The following is a 13,145-nucleotide window of genomic DNA, read 5'->3' on the forward strand; positions in this document are numbered from 1 at the left end:
AGGCAGATCCTTTAAGCGTACCAAGTGACGCCAAACAGGACTCTCCCATCGGGGGTCGGTTAGGAAACTTCATCGAGGTCTGGGAGCAGACCACCACCGACGCCTGGGTCTTGGAAACGATCAGGCATGGCCTGACCTTAGACTTTTGCTCTCCCCCACCAAGCCGGTTCATCAGATGCCCCATCTCCAGAAAGGTACACAAGGCGAGGCTGATAACTTCGGCCATAGCTCACCTCCTGTCAATTCAAGCCATAGAGAGGGTACCAAAGGAAGAGGAGGGAAGAGGATTTTATTCTATCCTCTTCGTTATTCCAAAGACATCAGGAGGGTGGAGAGCAATATTGGACCTGAAGGGCCTGAATCATTTCATAAAGTACAGGAAGTTCAAGATGCACTCATTGAAATCCATCCTAGCCAGCGTCAGGGAGGACGATCTATTATCCTCAATAGATCTCACAGAGGCGTACCTACACATTCCCATCCATCCCAGCTACCGGAAATTCCTCAGATTTACCTACGCGGGCCGGCATTACCAATACAGGGCCTTACCCTTCGGACTATCTTCAGCACCAAGGGTATTTACCAAGACCCTAGCTGTAATAGCAGCCCATCTCAGGCTGATGCCGGTTCGCGTACAGTTTTATCTGGACGACATCTTGATTCAGTCCAGATCTCAGGAACAAGCAAGGGCAGATCTCAAGACCACAATCCGAACCCTACAGGGGCATGGATTCTCGGTCAATTTAAGCAAGAGCCACCTCATCCCCTCAAGGAGGCTGCAACACCTAGGAGCGGTGATAGACACGTCACAGTGCAGGGTATACCTTTCCCAGGAGCGACGGATCAGCATATCCAAGCTGATTCACCAAATTCAAAAGATCAAGAGAGTGCCCTTGATACAGCTCTCGAAGCTCCTGGGAAAGATGATATCTTGCATGGGCATCATCCCATGGGCAAGGCTCCACTCAAGGGAGTTGCAGTGGTTCCTCCTACCCTACCAGAGGAGGAACCTCAGCACTTCCAACAGGAAAGTGCTGGTACCAGCACAGGTGATGAGATCACTAAAATGGTGGCTATCCCCAACGACACTCAGGGGGAGCATATTCAGGGAACCGAACAGGGTCACACTCACGACGGACGCGAGCCTGTTCGGTTGGGGAGCGCACCTGGGAAGCCAGATAGCACAGGGCCAGTGGGGACAGAAGGACCTGTCACACAGCATCAACTGGCTAGAGCTCCGGGCCATCCACCTGGCCCTTCGTCATTTCTCACACCTAGTAACAAGGAGGCACGTCCTCGTACTAACAGACAACGTAGCAGCCAAGGCACATGTAAACAAGGAGGGAGGAACGCGATCAGCGGAACTAATGAAAGAGGCATTGGCTCTGGCTCGGTGGGCAGAAACCAATGTGAGTTCCATCAGAGCGGAACACATCTCAGGAGAGACAAACACCCAGGCAGACTCCCTGAGCAGAGCCAGGGTGGACCAGTCGGAATGGCGTCTGGATCCGGCTCTGTTCGAGGAGATCTCCCGGAGATTCGGACAACCACATCTAGATCTATTTGCCAATCACAAGAACACACAACTCCCCAGGTTCTTCTCCAGATTCCCGTCCCCGGGATCGGAGGGAACGGATGCTCTCAGGTGTCAGTGGCCGGCGCAACTCCTGTACGCCTTCCCACCGCTGCCCTTAATACCGGCGACCATACGCAAGCTGATTCTGGAAGGCGCAGAGATAGTCTGCATTGCCCCTCACTGGCCACGGCGCCCGTGGTTTGCCAACCTCTTAGACCTCTCGATCTCACCTCCGTGGAAGATTCCCCCGGACAGGGCAAAACTCAGTCAGGGCAAGCTTGTGCATCCAGAACCCCAGTGGCTACAACTAGCCGCTTGGCATTTGAGCGGCAAAGCTTAACCAAACAATCTTATTCGGCAGGCGTGATATCGATCATACAGGCATCACGAAGAGCGTCCACTAACAGGATTTACGACGCTACATGGAAAGGGTTTTGTAGGTGGTGCGCTTTCTTTCGCCTAGACCCGACCGCAGTATCTATCCCTAATATCCTAGATTACCTATTGGAGGGTCTTAATAAGGGCCTATCAGTCAACACCATCCGCAGGCAGATATCGGCCCTCTCAACCGTACTCTCCTGCGACAACTTAACCTCCCTAGCGCATCATCCAGCGGTTAATGCCTTTTTAAAAGGGGCAACTAACACAAAACCCCCTGTCATACACAGGTACCCGTCTTGGAACCTGCCTAAGGTCCTTCTAGCCTTAACATCAGCACCCTTCGAACCTCTTGAATCATGTTCCCTCCATCACCTATCAATGAAGGTAGCTTTCCTTGTGGCAATCACTTCAGCAAGGAGAATCTCAGAACTAGCAGCACTGTCAGTAAGGAAGGATCTGTGTACCTTCTTCAAAGACAGGGTCGTTCTTAGACCAGACCCGGCCTTCATTCCGAAGGTAAATAGCATCTTTCACAGATCTCAGGAACTGACACTTCCTGATTTCTGTCCAAGACCCAAACATAGGCTAGAACACAGGTGGCACAAGCTGGACGTGCGGAGAGCGCTGTGTTTCTACGTGAAACGCACCTCGGCTTTCCGGAAGACTGAAGCATTATTTGTGTCTTTTCAACCATCAACTATGGGAAAGAAGGTGTCTTCTTCCACCATAGGCAGGTGGATCAGAGCCTGCATAGCGCATGCCTACGCATCGCAGGATTTGCCAGCACCCACTCATGTGACTGCCCACTCAACTCGGAGCGCGGCCACATCTGCGGCGTGGCTAACGCAAGCACCGGTAGAAGAGATTTGCAAGGCCGCAACCTGGTCTTCACCTTCGGTTTTCATTCGGCATTACCGTTTAGACTCCCTAGCGGCAGCAGACGCGGCTTTTGGCAGAAGAGTTCTTCAACAAGTCGTATCTGCTCAGAGTTCGGTAGCCTAGACATTCCCTCCCAGGGGGACATGAGGGCTTTGGTATGTCCCATTCATTGGACTCTACAGCCATCCTGCTGGAGAAGGGGCGTTGTCTTACCTGAACGCCTTTTCTCAGCAGGATGATGTAGAGTCCAAGCCCACCCAGGGGATAGGTCTAGGCAGGGATATAATAAATATATAATAAAGAGCTGCAAGGTTAATTTCAACAAAGTTTCTCGCCTAAGTCAAAACTGGGGTCACACGCAGAGGAAGAGGTGTGGCCGAAGTTTTTACCCAGTCTGCCAGGCAGGAAGGCCGTCATAGAACCCATTCATTGGACTCTACATCATCCTGCTGAGAAAAGGCGTTCAGGTAAGACAACGCCCCATCTAGGAGGCTGGGATTTGGATTCCTGGGAAAAATCTTTTTTTTTTTTTTTTTTTTGCTAAAGTAACAGACTCTTGAAGGCCCACTTAAAGCAGTTTTCCAGATCACTTTAGTGCGATTAAGGAGAATGATTCCAAGTCTCTTTCTCATACTTTCCCATTCCCCTGGGCTAAGGTAGCTCTTTTATGATGGTTCTGTTCTCTCTCCATGTTCAAAGATCCTACTAGACATTGCACAATAGGAATGAGATGAAAGAAACAAGGAAGAGGGAAGGACGGAGTTCCTGTTATCTGTAAACATAAAGCATCCTATTTAAGGGCCTTTCTCCTTAGCAGCCTCACTGGCCATCAATTGCACTCTCCTTTCTCATTACCTACAGTATTTGAACAGGAATGGATTCCAGTTCAGCTTTAGAGGCTACATTAAACTATACATTGCTTCTATGAAATACAAAATGGGAATTTAATTACTTAAAGAGAGAATCCTTTGTTTCAAGGTAGTTCCAAAGGATACCAGTAGATCCCATCTATTTCCAGTTAGGGCTGTAGGAAGGCCACCTAATGTGGTTCAGAGTTCTGTTCAATAAAAAGCCTTATCCAGTCCAGGTCACCCCTGAAGTAAGGACATAAGAACATCATCTCCCCAGAGAGTAGAATGGCATTGACCCTGCTGGGTTTTCAAAAGACCGTGAGACCATTGTTTTGCTAATAAGATGGGGGGGGGACCCAGAAATGCAGTAGAGCCAATCCAGTATTCAATCCATATTGAATGCTATTTCTAGATGTGATTACCTTGGTATGAATTTTGTTAATGTTTATGATGACATTTTGTATGCTCTTGTACTGTCTTGTCTTCTTTTGTTTTAAATTGTAGTATTGTTTGGCTGTTTAACATTGTTTTAACTGTTTGTGAGCCACCCAGAGTCATATATATGGTTGGCTATATAAATTAGATGATTGATAGATAGATAGATTAGATAGATAGATAGGTAGGTAGGTAGGTAGGTAGGTAGGTAGGTAGGCAGGCAGGCAGGCAGGCAGGCAGGCAGGCAGGCAGGCAGGCAGGCAGACAGACTCTGTTCAACCAAGAAAAGAGCCCATTTGGTCCAGTATTCTATGTTATGCAGCAGCCAACTAAGCACATCCAAAAAAATTCACAATCATGATCAGAATGATGATAGTCCTCTTCCACAATTGTTCCCTAACAATTAATGTTTAAGGTATATTGCTTTTGGTTCAGCAATAGGTGAGGTTACTCTATAATAGAGATGGGCAGTTTTAAAATGTGACAAATAAATATACGTATTTTTGGATTTGTGAAATAGATAAGGGGGTGGGGGTTAAGGGAGGAAGTGAATCATGTATGTAATCTTATGGGGGAGAGGGAGATATTATATTCCCCTGTACTTGCTTCAAGGGAGATTGGGAGTCACTTTTTTAACATAGTCGTAAAGTACATAAATAATTTACATATTCTTTGCATATTCATTTTTTATCTCTTCCTTTTTATTTTCTTTCTGCACTTAGTATTTCTTTTTTTCTGATTTTAGTTTGTATTATCATTTAGTATGGTTATTCTTTTTTTAATAAAAAGTTTTTTTCTAAAAAAAGAAATAATATTCAGCTATCAAGGGTGGTATAACTACCCTAACTACTCCTATTTTAATGTAAGCCTCAAATCTTGACAATGGGCAAATGTTATTTTGACTTTGATATTATTCCACCTAAATAAACGTGCATTGCAATTTGGTTTGGTTTATTTTTTTTTTCTTTTCAGAAGGCGATGCTTCTTTTCTTATTCCAGATTTGTTAAAATTCCATAATATAATAGCATGACATCACATTACCATTTAAAAGCTGTTATACTAAAACTGTTCTTCAAAATTAATGCCTTGTATTATAATAATTTTAGCTTGTTTGTCCCATGTAATTAATAACCAATGTATTATGTTTTGTTTTTCAGGTCCTCCAGTAAGTAACACTGAGCTTACTCTTGGTCACAAGTCAACAAAGTTAAGGCATTTATTTTCCTTTCTGTCTCATTTCACAAGAACAGGGCTTTCAGTAGAGGTGTGTCTGGTCCAGAAATTGGAACCAGATGCTGTTTTCTCTTTTGCTCTTTCTCTTTCCCTCTTTCTCTGATGTAGGGGAATAGTAAAAGAGAAAAAAAGTGGTTATTTATTTTTGCCTAAAGGGTTTCGTGCCATTTTGAACTTAGTAAAAGCCTTTCTTTTTCTTTTAAGAATGAGCTTTTGTTGTTGTTGATCTCAACTGTTTAAAAAATATCTTTGTCCTGCTGTTATTTTCATAAATGTTAAATTGTCTTGCTGCATTTCAGTCTCCGCATCTTTGAGAAATAATTACTAGAAATGTTGATTACATACATCCTGTGATTGTCCAGATGAATGAACAACTTTTGTCACTTTAATGCACCTTGTAAATACACTTCCAGCAGATAATGATCTAATCTTCATTCCACTTTCCCTCATACATCTGTTATTTCTTTTTAAATTTGCTATTATTGCATGAACAAAAGGAAATATGGAGGGAAATTGAGAATCACCATAATGATGTACTAAATTACTGTGCCTTGATTCATGTAGCAATGGACACTGAAAAAGAAAATGGGCAGATTCCCAGTGACACAGAAGATGGCAATCTGTATCTTATCAGGTGGCCTGCAAACAATTCTATACAGGAGTAGCTTAAATATTTATCTGTCTCCCATGGAAAGAAGCCCAATGTACTGTACCTTGTTCTACTTCAGTAGCAAGTTTATCTTGTAAATTTATCCAAAAGTACAAGGAAATATATTTGATTAACTGATTGATTTGACTTAAGCTGACTTTTAATCCACAAAATCACATTATGAATATCTAATCCCCAGAGCCCAATTTCAAAAGTAGGATCTCATATCCAATTAACTTGGAGAAAACCACCAGATTACTAGAGCTATTCCACTACTTCTGATCTAGGGTCATGACAGGTGCCACATTCAAACTGCAGATGTTATCAGTTGACAATGCAACTTTTCCTGGTGACTGCTAGACATTAGATTCAGTGCTTTTTAGTGTGGTTTTAATCTATTGCTAAAACATTGTCATGGCATAGTGAAATGACATTGCAGCTACAAATTCTGGGTACAATGATATGAATGAAGCTTTCTGTTCATGGTCCTCTTCTAGATCAGTGGTTCTCAACCTTTCTAATGCTGCGACCCCATAATACAGTTCCCCATGTTGTGGTGACCCCCAACCACTTATACATCACCGGGTGCCAGGGGCGTGGCCAAAGAAAAGGGGGGGAAAATGGTGGACAGCCTTGTTTGGCGACCCCCGTGAAATGGTCATTCGACCCCAAATGGTGTCCTAACCCACAGGTTGAGAACTACTGTTCTAGATCAATTTAAAACTATCCTAAAGATTTAAGGGCAAAACAAGATTGCATCTGCAAAAAAATAGTAAATGGTTTTCAAAAATTTAGTTCAAACCTTTCCTAGCAGGTTGTAGTTGTGATAGGTTGGTGGCAACTAAAGAGTAGCTGAACTGCACTTTTTGCTTTAAATGTTGTAAGTAGTATGGAAGTATTGTTTTTCAGCCAGTTGTGTGTTGAAGGATAGAAGGCAATGATACTTCTCTGAGTATTCTCAGATACATATACTGTATGTAGAATGTGCCTTCCCTAAGCCAGTTCTTGAACTATTTAAACAACTTGCCACCTACTCTGTCTTCCTCACTTAGCAAACATCATATCCTTAATCTTTTCAGGTTGCAGAAAGATGCTCAGGTCAGGTTGCAATACAAAGGGAATGAGAATCTGGAGAACTTACTTCAATCCTATTGGTATAATAAGACAAGACCACTTTATCATCTGGGTGTGTTAGCTAATCTAGGCAGGTAAAAATGGACACAGGTAGTCCTTGACTTATGATCACAATTCAGCCCAAAATTTCCACTGCTAAGTGAGACATTGTTAAGTGAGTTTTGCCCCACTTTATGACCTTTCTTACCAGAGTTATTAAGTGAATCACTGAAGTTGTTAAGTTAGTACATGGTTGTTAAGTGAATCTGGCTTTCCCATTGACTTCGCTTGAGAAGGCCACAAAAGGTCATCACAGGACCCTGGGACACTGCAATCATTATAAATATGACTCACTTTCCAAGTGTCCGAATTTTGATTATATAACCATGGGGATGCTGCAATGGTCGTTAAGTATGAAAAAAAGTGGTAAGTCACTTTTTTCACTGCTGTTGTAACTTCGAACAGTCACTAAACAAACTGTTATAATTGAGGACTACCTGTACAGCCATCAAGTTAATGCAGAGGCTGTTAGCATAGGACAGTTCTCTTATCCATAAATAGGTTTTTCATGGAACTTATAAATAAATATGAAATAAGTGGCCCTTAAGGGGCATCTCAAGTTCGCTGCAGGGATAATAACAAAAGGAAGATTTAACATCAGTAAACACAGCAAACCCTGCTACCCTGGTCTTCGAAATATGTTTTTCTATTAAATGGTATAGATTCAAATATGAAATCTATTGGAAATTTAATTATAAAAAAATATGGTGCTTTAAAATTTAAATTCAATTTTAAAGTTTAAATGGGACATACAGTTTTAAATGGTGTAGAACCTGGAAAACGTGTGAAATGACGTAGACACTATACAAAATGTGACATTTTAATGTTCTTCTCAGGTCCTTTTGAATCAATAGAGATTTTGTATGTGTTAAGATTGGATTGGATTTTCTTATTTCCTGTATTGAAATGTCAATGGACCCAATCTGGAAAGCAATTTGCTGCTTTATGTTGAATATTAAGCATACCAAAGAATACAAACAGAAAGAACTACTTTCATAAAGTTTATGGATCAAAAGAAGGAAAAATGATAAAGGCTAATATCTTTGTTGATACCACATTTTCATTTAAACTGACAATGGAATTTATGAATCAATTGTTTAAGGGATATTTGATAATACAGCAGTCATCTAATTCTGAATCATATAATTTTAAGTTGTTTAGTAATTTTTCCCATTAACTAGTTGGGTATAGTAAAATTAAAATATCAATAAACAAATAAATTTTAAAATATCCTTACTGAATTCAGTTTAACAAGTAGAAATACTTTGGATTAAAATACCATTATTTTTTCCACATGGAGCTGCATATTAAAAATTTTATGTCTGGCTGTAATAGATTGCAATCACATTCTCAACTGTGAAGCAATTATATTTCTTCAATGATTTCAGTTTTTAACTTTCTATATTTCACTATTTAGGTAAGATTTATTTTTCTATGTTTGCCCCATAAATTCTACTTGAAGTAGCTATACCATATTAGAATTGCAAAGGAGCTTTTTCCATCCAGAAAAGGTCTATAAAATTAACTTATTTTCCCTTATAAAACACATTTTCTTTCTAAGGCTTAAATGTATGGCCTGAGAAATTTTCTTTATACTCAAAATATCTCCCCAAACACAACACAATATTTATTGTTAGAAGAACTCTGCATGTAAGATTATTGGGTTTTTTTGTTTGTTTGTTTGTTTTTCTGTCTGTTTAGGAACCAATTACTATATGTACCATATGACAACATGTTACACTGAAAATTCATTCTTCACTCATTATATTACCAGAGACACCTGTTATTTTCTTACTGTCATACATTCGTGTATTCTCTATTAGATTCTATTAGGTGATGCAGTATTTATGGCTGTTATATCATTGGCCATATTCCCTGCAGAATGAGTGTGCTGTCCAAAGTTTTCAAAAAAAAAATTGACTACAGAAGATATTAAAATCACATATTAAGTAAGCAATTTCCACAAATTGAAGACAATATTTACTGTGCCTTTATAGTTTAGCAATGAGCATATCAAAATCATAAAATGCTTAAAATGTTAAGGTAAAGTTAATAGGAAGCTTATGTGTTATCAATTATATACTCAATCTTATTATTTTTATTATTATATTTTATTATTTTATACAGATGGCCCAAATATTGGTTCTCTCACTAGGAGACAAAGAAGGGATATTCCCTCTGAGATGGGTGCTCATCTCTCCATTGAGAAATACCCAGATAAGTAAAACACCTTGACTATTCACTTAAATTGGTTTATTGAGTCAATGTTGTTGCTCCTTTCTTGTAAAGTTTGATTTAGACTTGTTTGCAGCGGTTTGTAGGGGTTGACGCATATCTAGGCTGCAAAAAGTAAGCATAGGTCACAGATGGGTGAGCATAGATAGCAGATGGTTGCAGACTGGCAACAGCTACGCAACCCTCTCTGAACCACAAATGCTTGTGTTCCCTGACCCAGAAGTCTAATTCTCGCCTTAAAGAGAGCAACAACAGTGGTTCATAAACCAATTTAACTGACTAGTCAAAGTTCCAGTTATGTGGCTGTTCCCTCTAATATTTTCATCCAATTTGTTTTTAAATCTTGGTTTCAATTTGTTGTAAATCCAGATTTGTTTCAAATTGGCCACCTATAATGGAGAGAAAGAAAGAGGGAAGGAAGGGTATTTAGTTCCTACTGCTCGTGGCAGATGCTTCAGTCTGCCAACCAGATAACAAACTAGAACAAAGCTCAGTAAAGTTATAGTTGAATAACTTGACTGTGGAGCAAAGCCACTTATAGTGAAATATAATCCTGCATGTTTCCATATTAAAATCGATCATATCCAATCAGAGTCAGCTTCACACAGTAATACATGATGGACTACAGGATGAAATAGGACTGTTGTGGGGAAACTAAAGGTGCCATTATCTAAAAACATTTGAAGTTTAGATTTGTTTAAAGTTTTTACATATATCTGTTTTCCTTTTAGTAGGAAAAATATTTACTTGTAAACGCCATGTATAGGGGATGAGTGAAGTTTGCTGAGGCGTAATGTTTAATTGGTGGTCTTGAGTAGATATCTCTTCTCTATTTCAACTATGTCATATAGGATTGTTACAAGAATTTTAAAAAGAAGATATCCCTGCCATAAATTCCTATGTTTTGTCATTCTGATATAGATTTTGTAGTGGATGAAACCTACAAAGATTCATTTGTCTTCCAGATCAGCTCCTAAATTTTGATATTGACTGTGAACTCTTGCTAATGTTAAGTACCACTGACTGGTCTTATTGTTTTCCTTATTTAATATCACAGGGGCAATCAGGACGAGATGGTTACCCGGTAACTTTATTTTGTAATCTTTCCTGCATACTGTTTATTCCTGCTTAATCCATTTTCACTCTCTATATTTTAGTTGCCCCCTCAAAAGTATCAAACTAATTTATTTTCACCCACTTCAACATTTGTTTATTACCTTTACAGTAGGTCTAGCTGACTTTATTAATATCAATTCAAGATATTTAATTATTATTCAAAGCACTGTACCTACACTACTCTTTATAAAGTTCCCATATGTGTAGGATTCCTAGTAATGTTGGTCTAATAAATGCATGCTAGCGTTAGCATCTGAAAGCTCTTTTTACAGTAGAATGTGAATCCTATTTATTGACTACCACACAGAAGTATTCCTTAAAGTCTCCCTATTGCTCAACCATTATTACTGACATTGCCACTTTCTAGCATATGATAATCTATAATTTATATACTGAAATATGTTATTTGTTGCTCTGTTAGCACGTATGTTGCTAATGTATTCAATTTATGGAATGCATTGAACAGTCATTATGAACACTTATTTGATGTTGGTATGATATAAATGAAGAAGAACAGGAATCTCCACTGGCTATATCAAGTTGTGACCTTTTACATTTTTTACTGGATGATTTTTCAAATGTATTAGCTTTAAGTTCAAACTACATATACTTAGGAATAAGACCCATGAATTCCCAAAAACGTAGTTCTGAGTAGTTAAATCCATCATAAATAGCATCATAACACTTTTCAAAGAGAGAGGATTTCCATACTGACAAATTTCCTTTTCTTTTCTTCATGGCATTATATTTCTTCATGCGTATAATCATGATTTTGTGGTTGTTTTAAACGATGAACAACAGCTTACTTCTCACTTTTTCCCCACCTTATAGCATAGCATAATGAGTGTGGAGGAATCATAAGATTGAACAAACATCTGATAATATTTCTTTTAATCTTTGTATTACAAGCAACAGCATAAGTGACCCATTGCTGCTGTTGTTGGTCTATATCCCCCCTTTGATAACTTTTAGTCAATCACAACTAAAAAATGGTTAGGACTATGAAAATAGCAAAGATTTATTGACATCTCTTAGTGTTGTTACTATCAAAGGCAAAAAAGATATAATGAATATAACAAATAAATCAGTTGACCAACACTGAGAATTTCCTGTTTTAAAAAGACTTAAATATAGAGATACACAAATATATTGAATTGTATACTCAATACAAGAACTTTAGATTCAATTTTTTTTAGAAATGCCCATTTTTAGTCACAATTCCATAAAGTACACAATTCTTAAAAGTCCTAGAATGCATCAAATGGGATATTTAGATTGCTTGATATTAAGTTTATAATCTGACCTTGGTAAGAAAGCAATGCATATTGATACAGTATATTACATTCATTCATAAGCTCATCCTTTGGCATGAAAGCAAATAATAAAGTATTGTTCTTGGCAAATATCAAATGAGATGTTTTGGACAGGAGCCCAGAAGCAGAACTGAAAAATTCTCATCATAAGTCTTTAGCGTTCAGCATGGCTGCAAGATTTTACTTTTTCTTTTGCACAAAAAGACAAAAGTCCTTTAGTATATTTCTTATAAGGGAAGGCAATTATTTAATAATTGTGGTATTTTCCAAGATGACTACATTTTTTTAATGCTTGATAGATTTTCTGTAACTTGCAAAGCTTCATCAATAATATTGGAGTAATTATTCAGTTTTGGGAGCAGCACAAAAAGATATACCCCTTGACTTATTACTGCTAACAAAATAATATAGAGAGTGGATCATCATTCTATTCCATTTCTTATCTTAGTTCTACTTATACTCTTGCTCCTGATACAGTCAAATTATATCATTAGAATTTGCTTATATGTCAACTAACATTGATCCTCATGATTCTAAGTGCATATCAAAAAGAAGTCCCTGTAACTTTATTTCAGGGTCTGTATTGTCTTCACTGTTCATATAACCCATGTTACTCCAGTTGTATTTTCAGAGAAGACAATTCCAATTAAATAAAAGTTACCCTTTAGAGAAAGTAATATTTGATCATATTCCAATTAAGGGAAAGAAAAGGCAGGGAGGCCTGCAGAGCAACTTGCTCATTTAAATCATCTCCCTTGGAAACTTTTACAAATATTTATTAAAGGGATTGTCCCAACAAATAAGCCCCGTCACATTTGGCTATCTGAATATAGCAATATTACATAAAAGAGACATTTGTAAAGCATCAAATACCACATTTGTTATGGATCCCAGAAGTCTGCAGTTAATCACTTAAACCAATCACTATATTTGTTACAATGACCTACCCAAAATATTAATTGTGCTTTGATGTGAATCAACAAGGGTTACAGCCAAAGTGGCAAGTATAGAACAAAATAGATAAAATATTTTCAAAAAGATGAGTTTACATGGATGTATGTTTATATATACAACGTATTTTGGCATGCTGGGATTTAAAATAGCTCTGATACCCTCTAATGAATTCCTGATGCCAACCAATCCCTTTGATTATCTTCAAGTTGGGTAGAAACAGAGAAAATAAATGGCAGAAAAAGACATAGTGGACCATCAATTTTGCCCTTTGAGAGTTTTTATATATTTTTATTTTTGTTGGGTGGTGGACATGTGTTTATTCCAAGCATGTTTAAACTCAGTTACTGAT

The 13,145-nt window shown here is 38.5% G+C and overlaps 1 protein-coding gene across 16 annotated transcripts in view; it reads left to right on the forward strand.

Moving 5' to 3' along the window:
* COL23A1 (collagen type XXIII alpha 1 chain) overlaps window positions 1-13,145 on the forward strand; it is a 300,569-nt gene that overhangs the window by 188,087 nt on the left and 99,337 nt on the right. For 11 of the 16 annotated variants that reach the window (XM_039349226.1, XM_039349222.1, XM_039349231.1 and 8 more), the window contains exons 4-5: window positions 5,281-5,288; window positions 10,471-10,497. In XM_039349226.1, coding sequence (XP_039205160.1) covers window positions 5,281-5,288; window positions 10,471-10,497 — 35 coding nt within the window. The remainder of the gene's footprint in view (window positions 1-5,280; window positions 5,289-10,470; window positions 10,498-13,145) is intronic. The other 5 variants (XM_039349221.1, XM_039349228.1, XM_039349233.1 and 2 more) reach the window with 1 other exon arrangement.

This window comes from Crotalus tigris, unplaced genomic scaffold (assembly GCF_016545835.1).
Source record: "Crotalus tigris isolate CLP2741 ecotype Arizona unplaced genomic scaffold, ASM1654583v1 scf7180000018239.1010054, whole genome shotgun sequence".
In the NCBI taxonomy this organism is placed as follows: domain Eukaryota; kingdom Metazoa; phylum Chordata; class Lepidosauria; order Squamata; family Viperidae; genus Crotalus; species Crotalus tigris.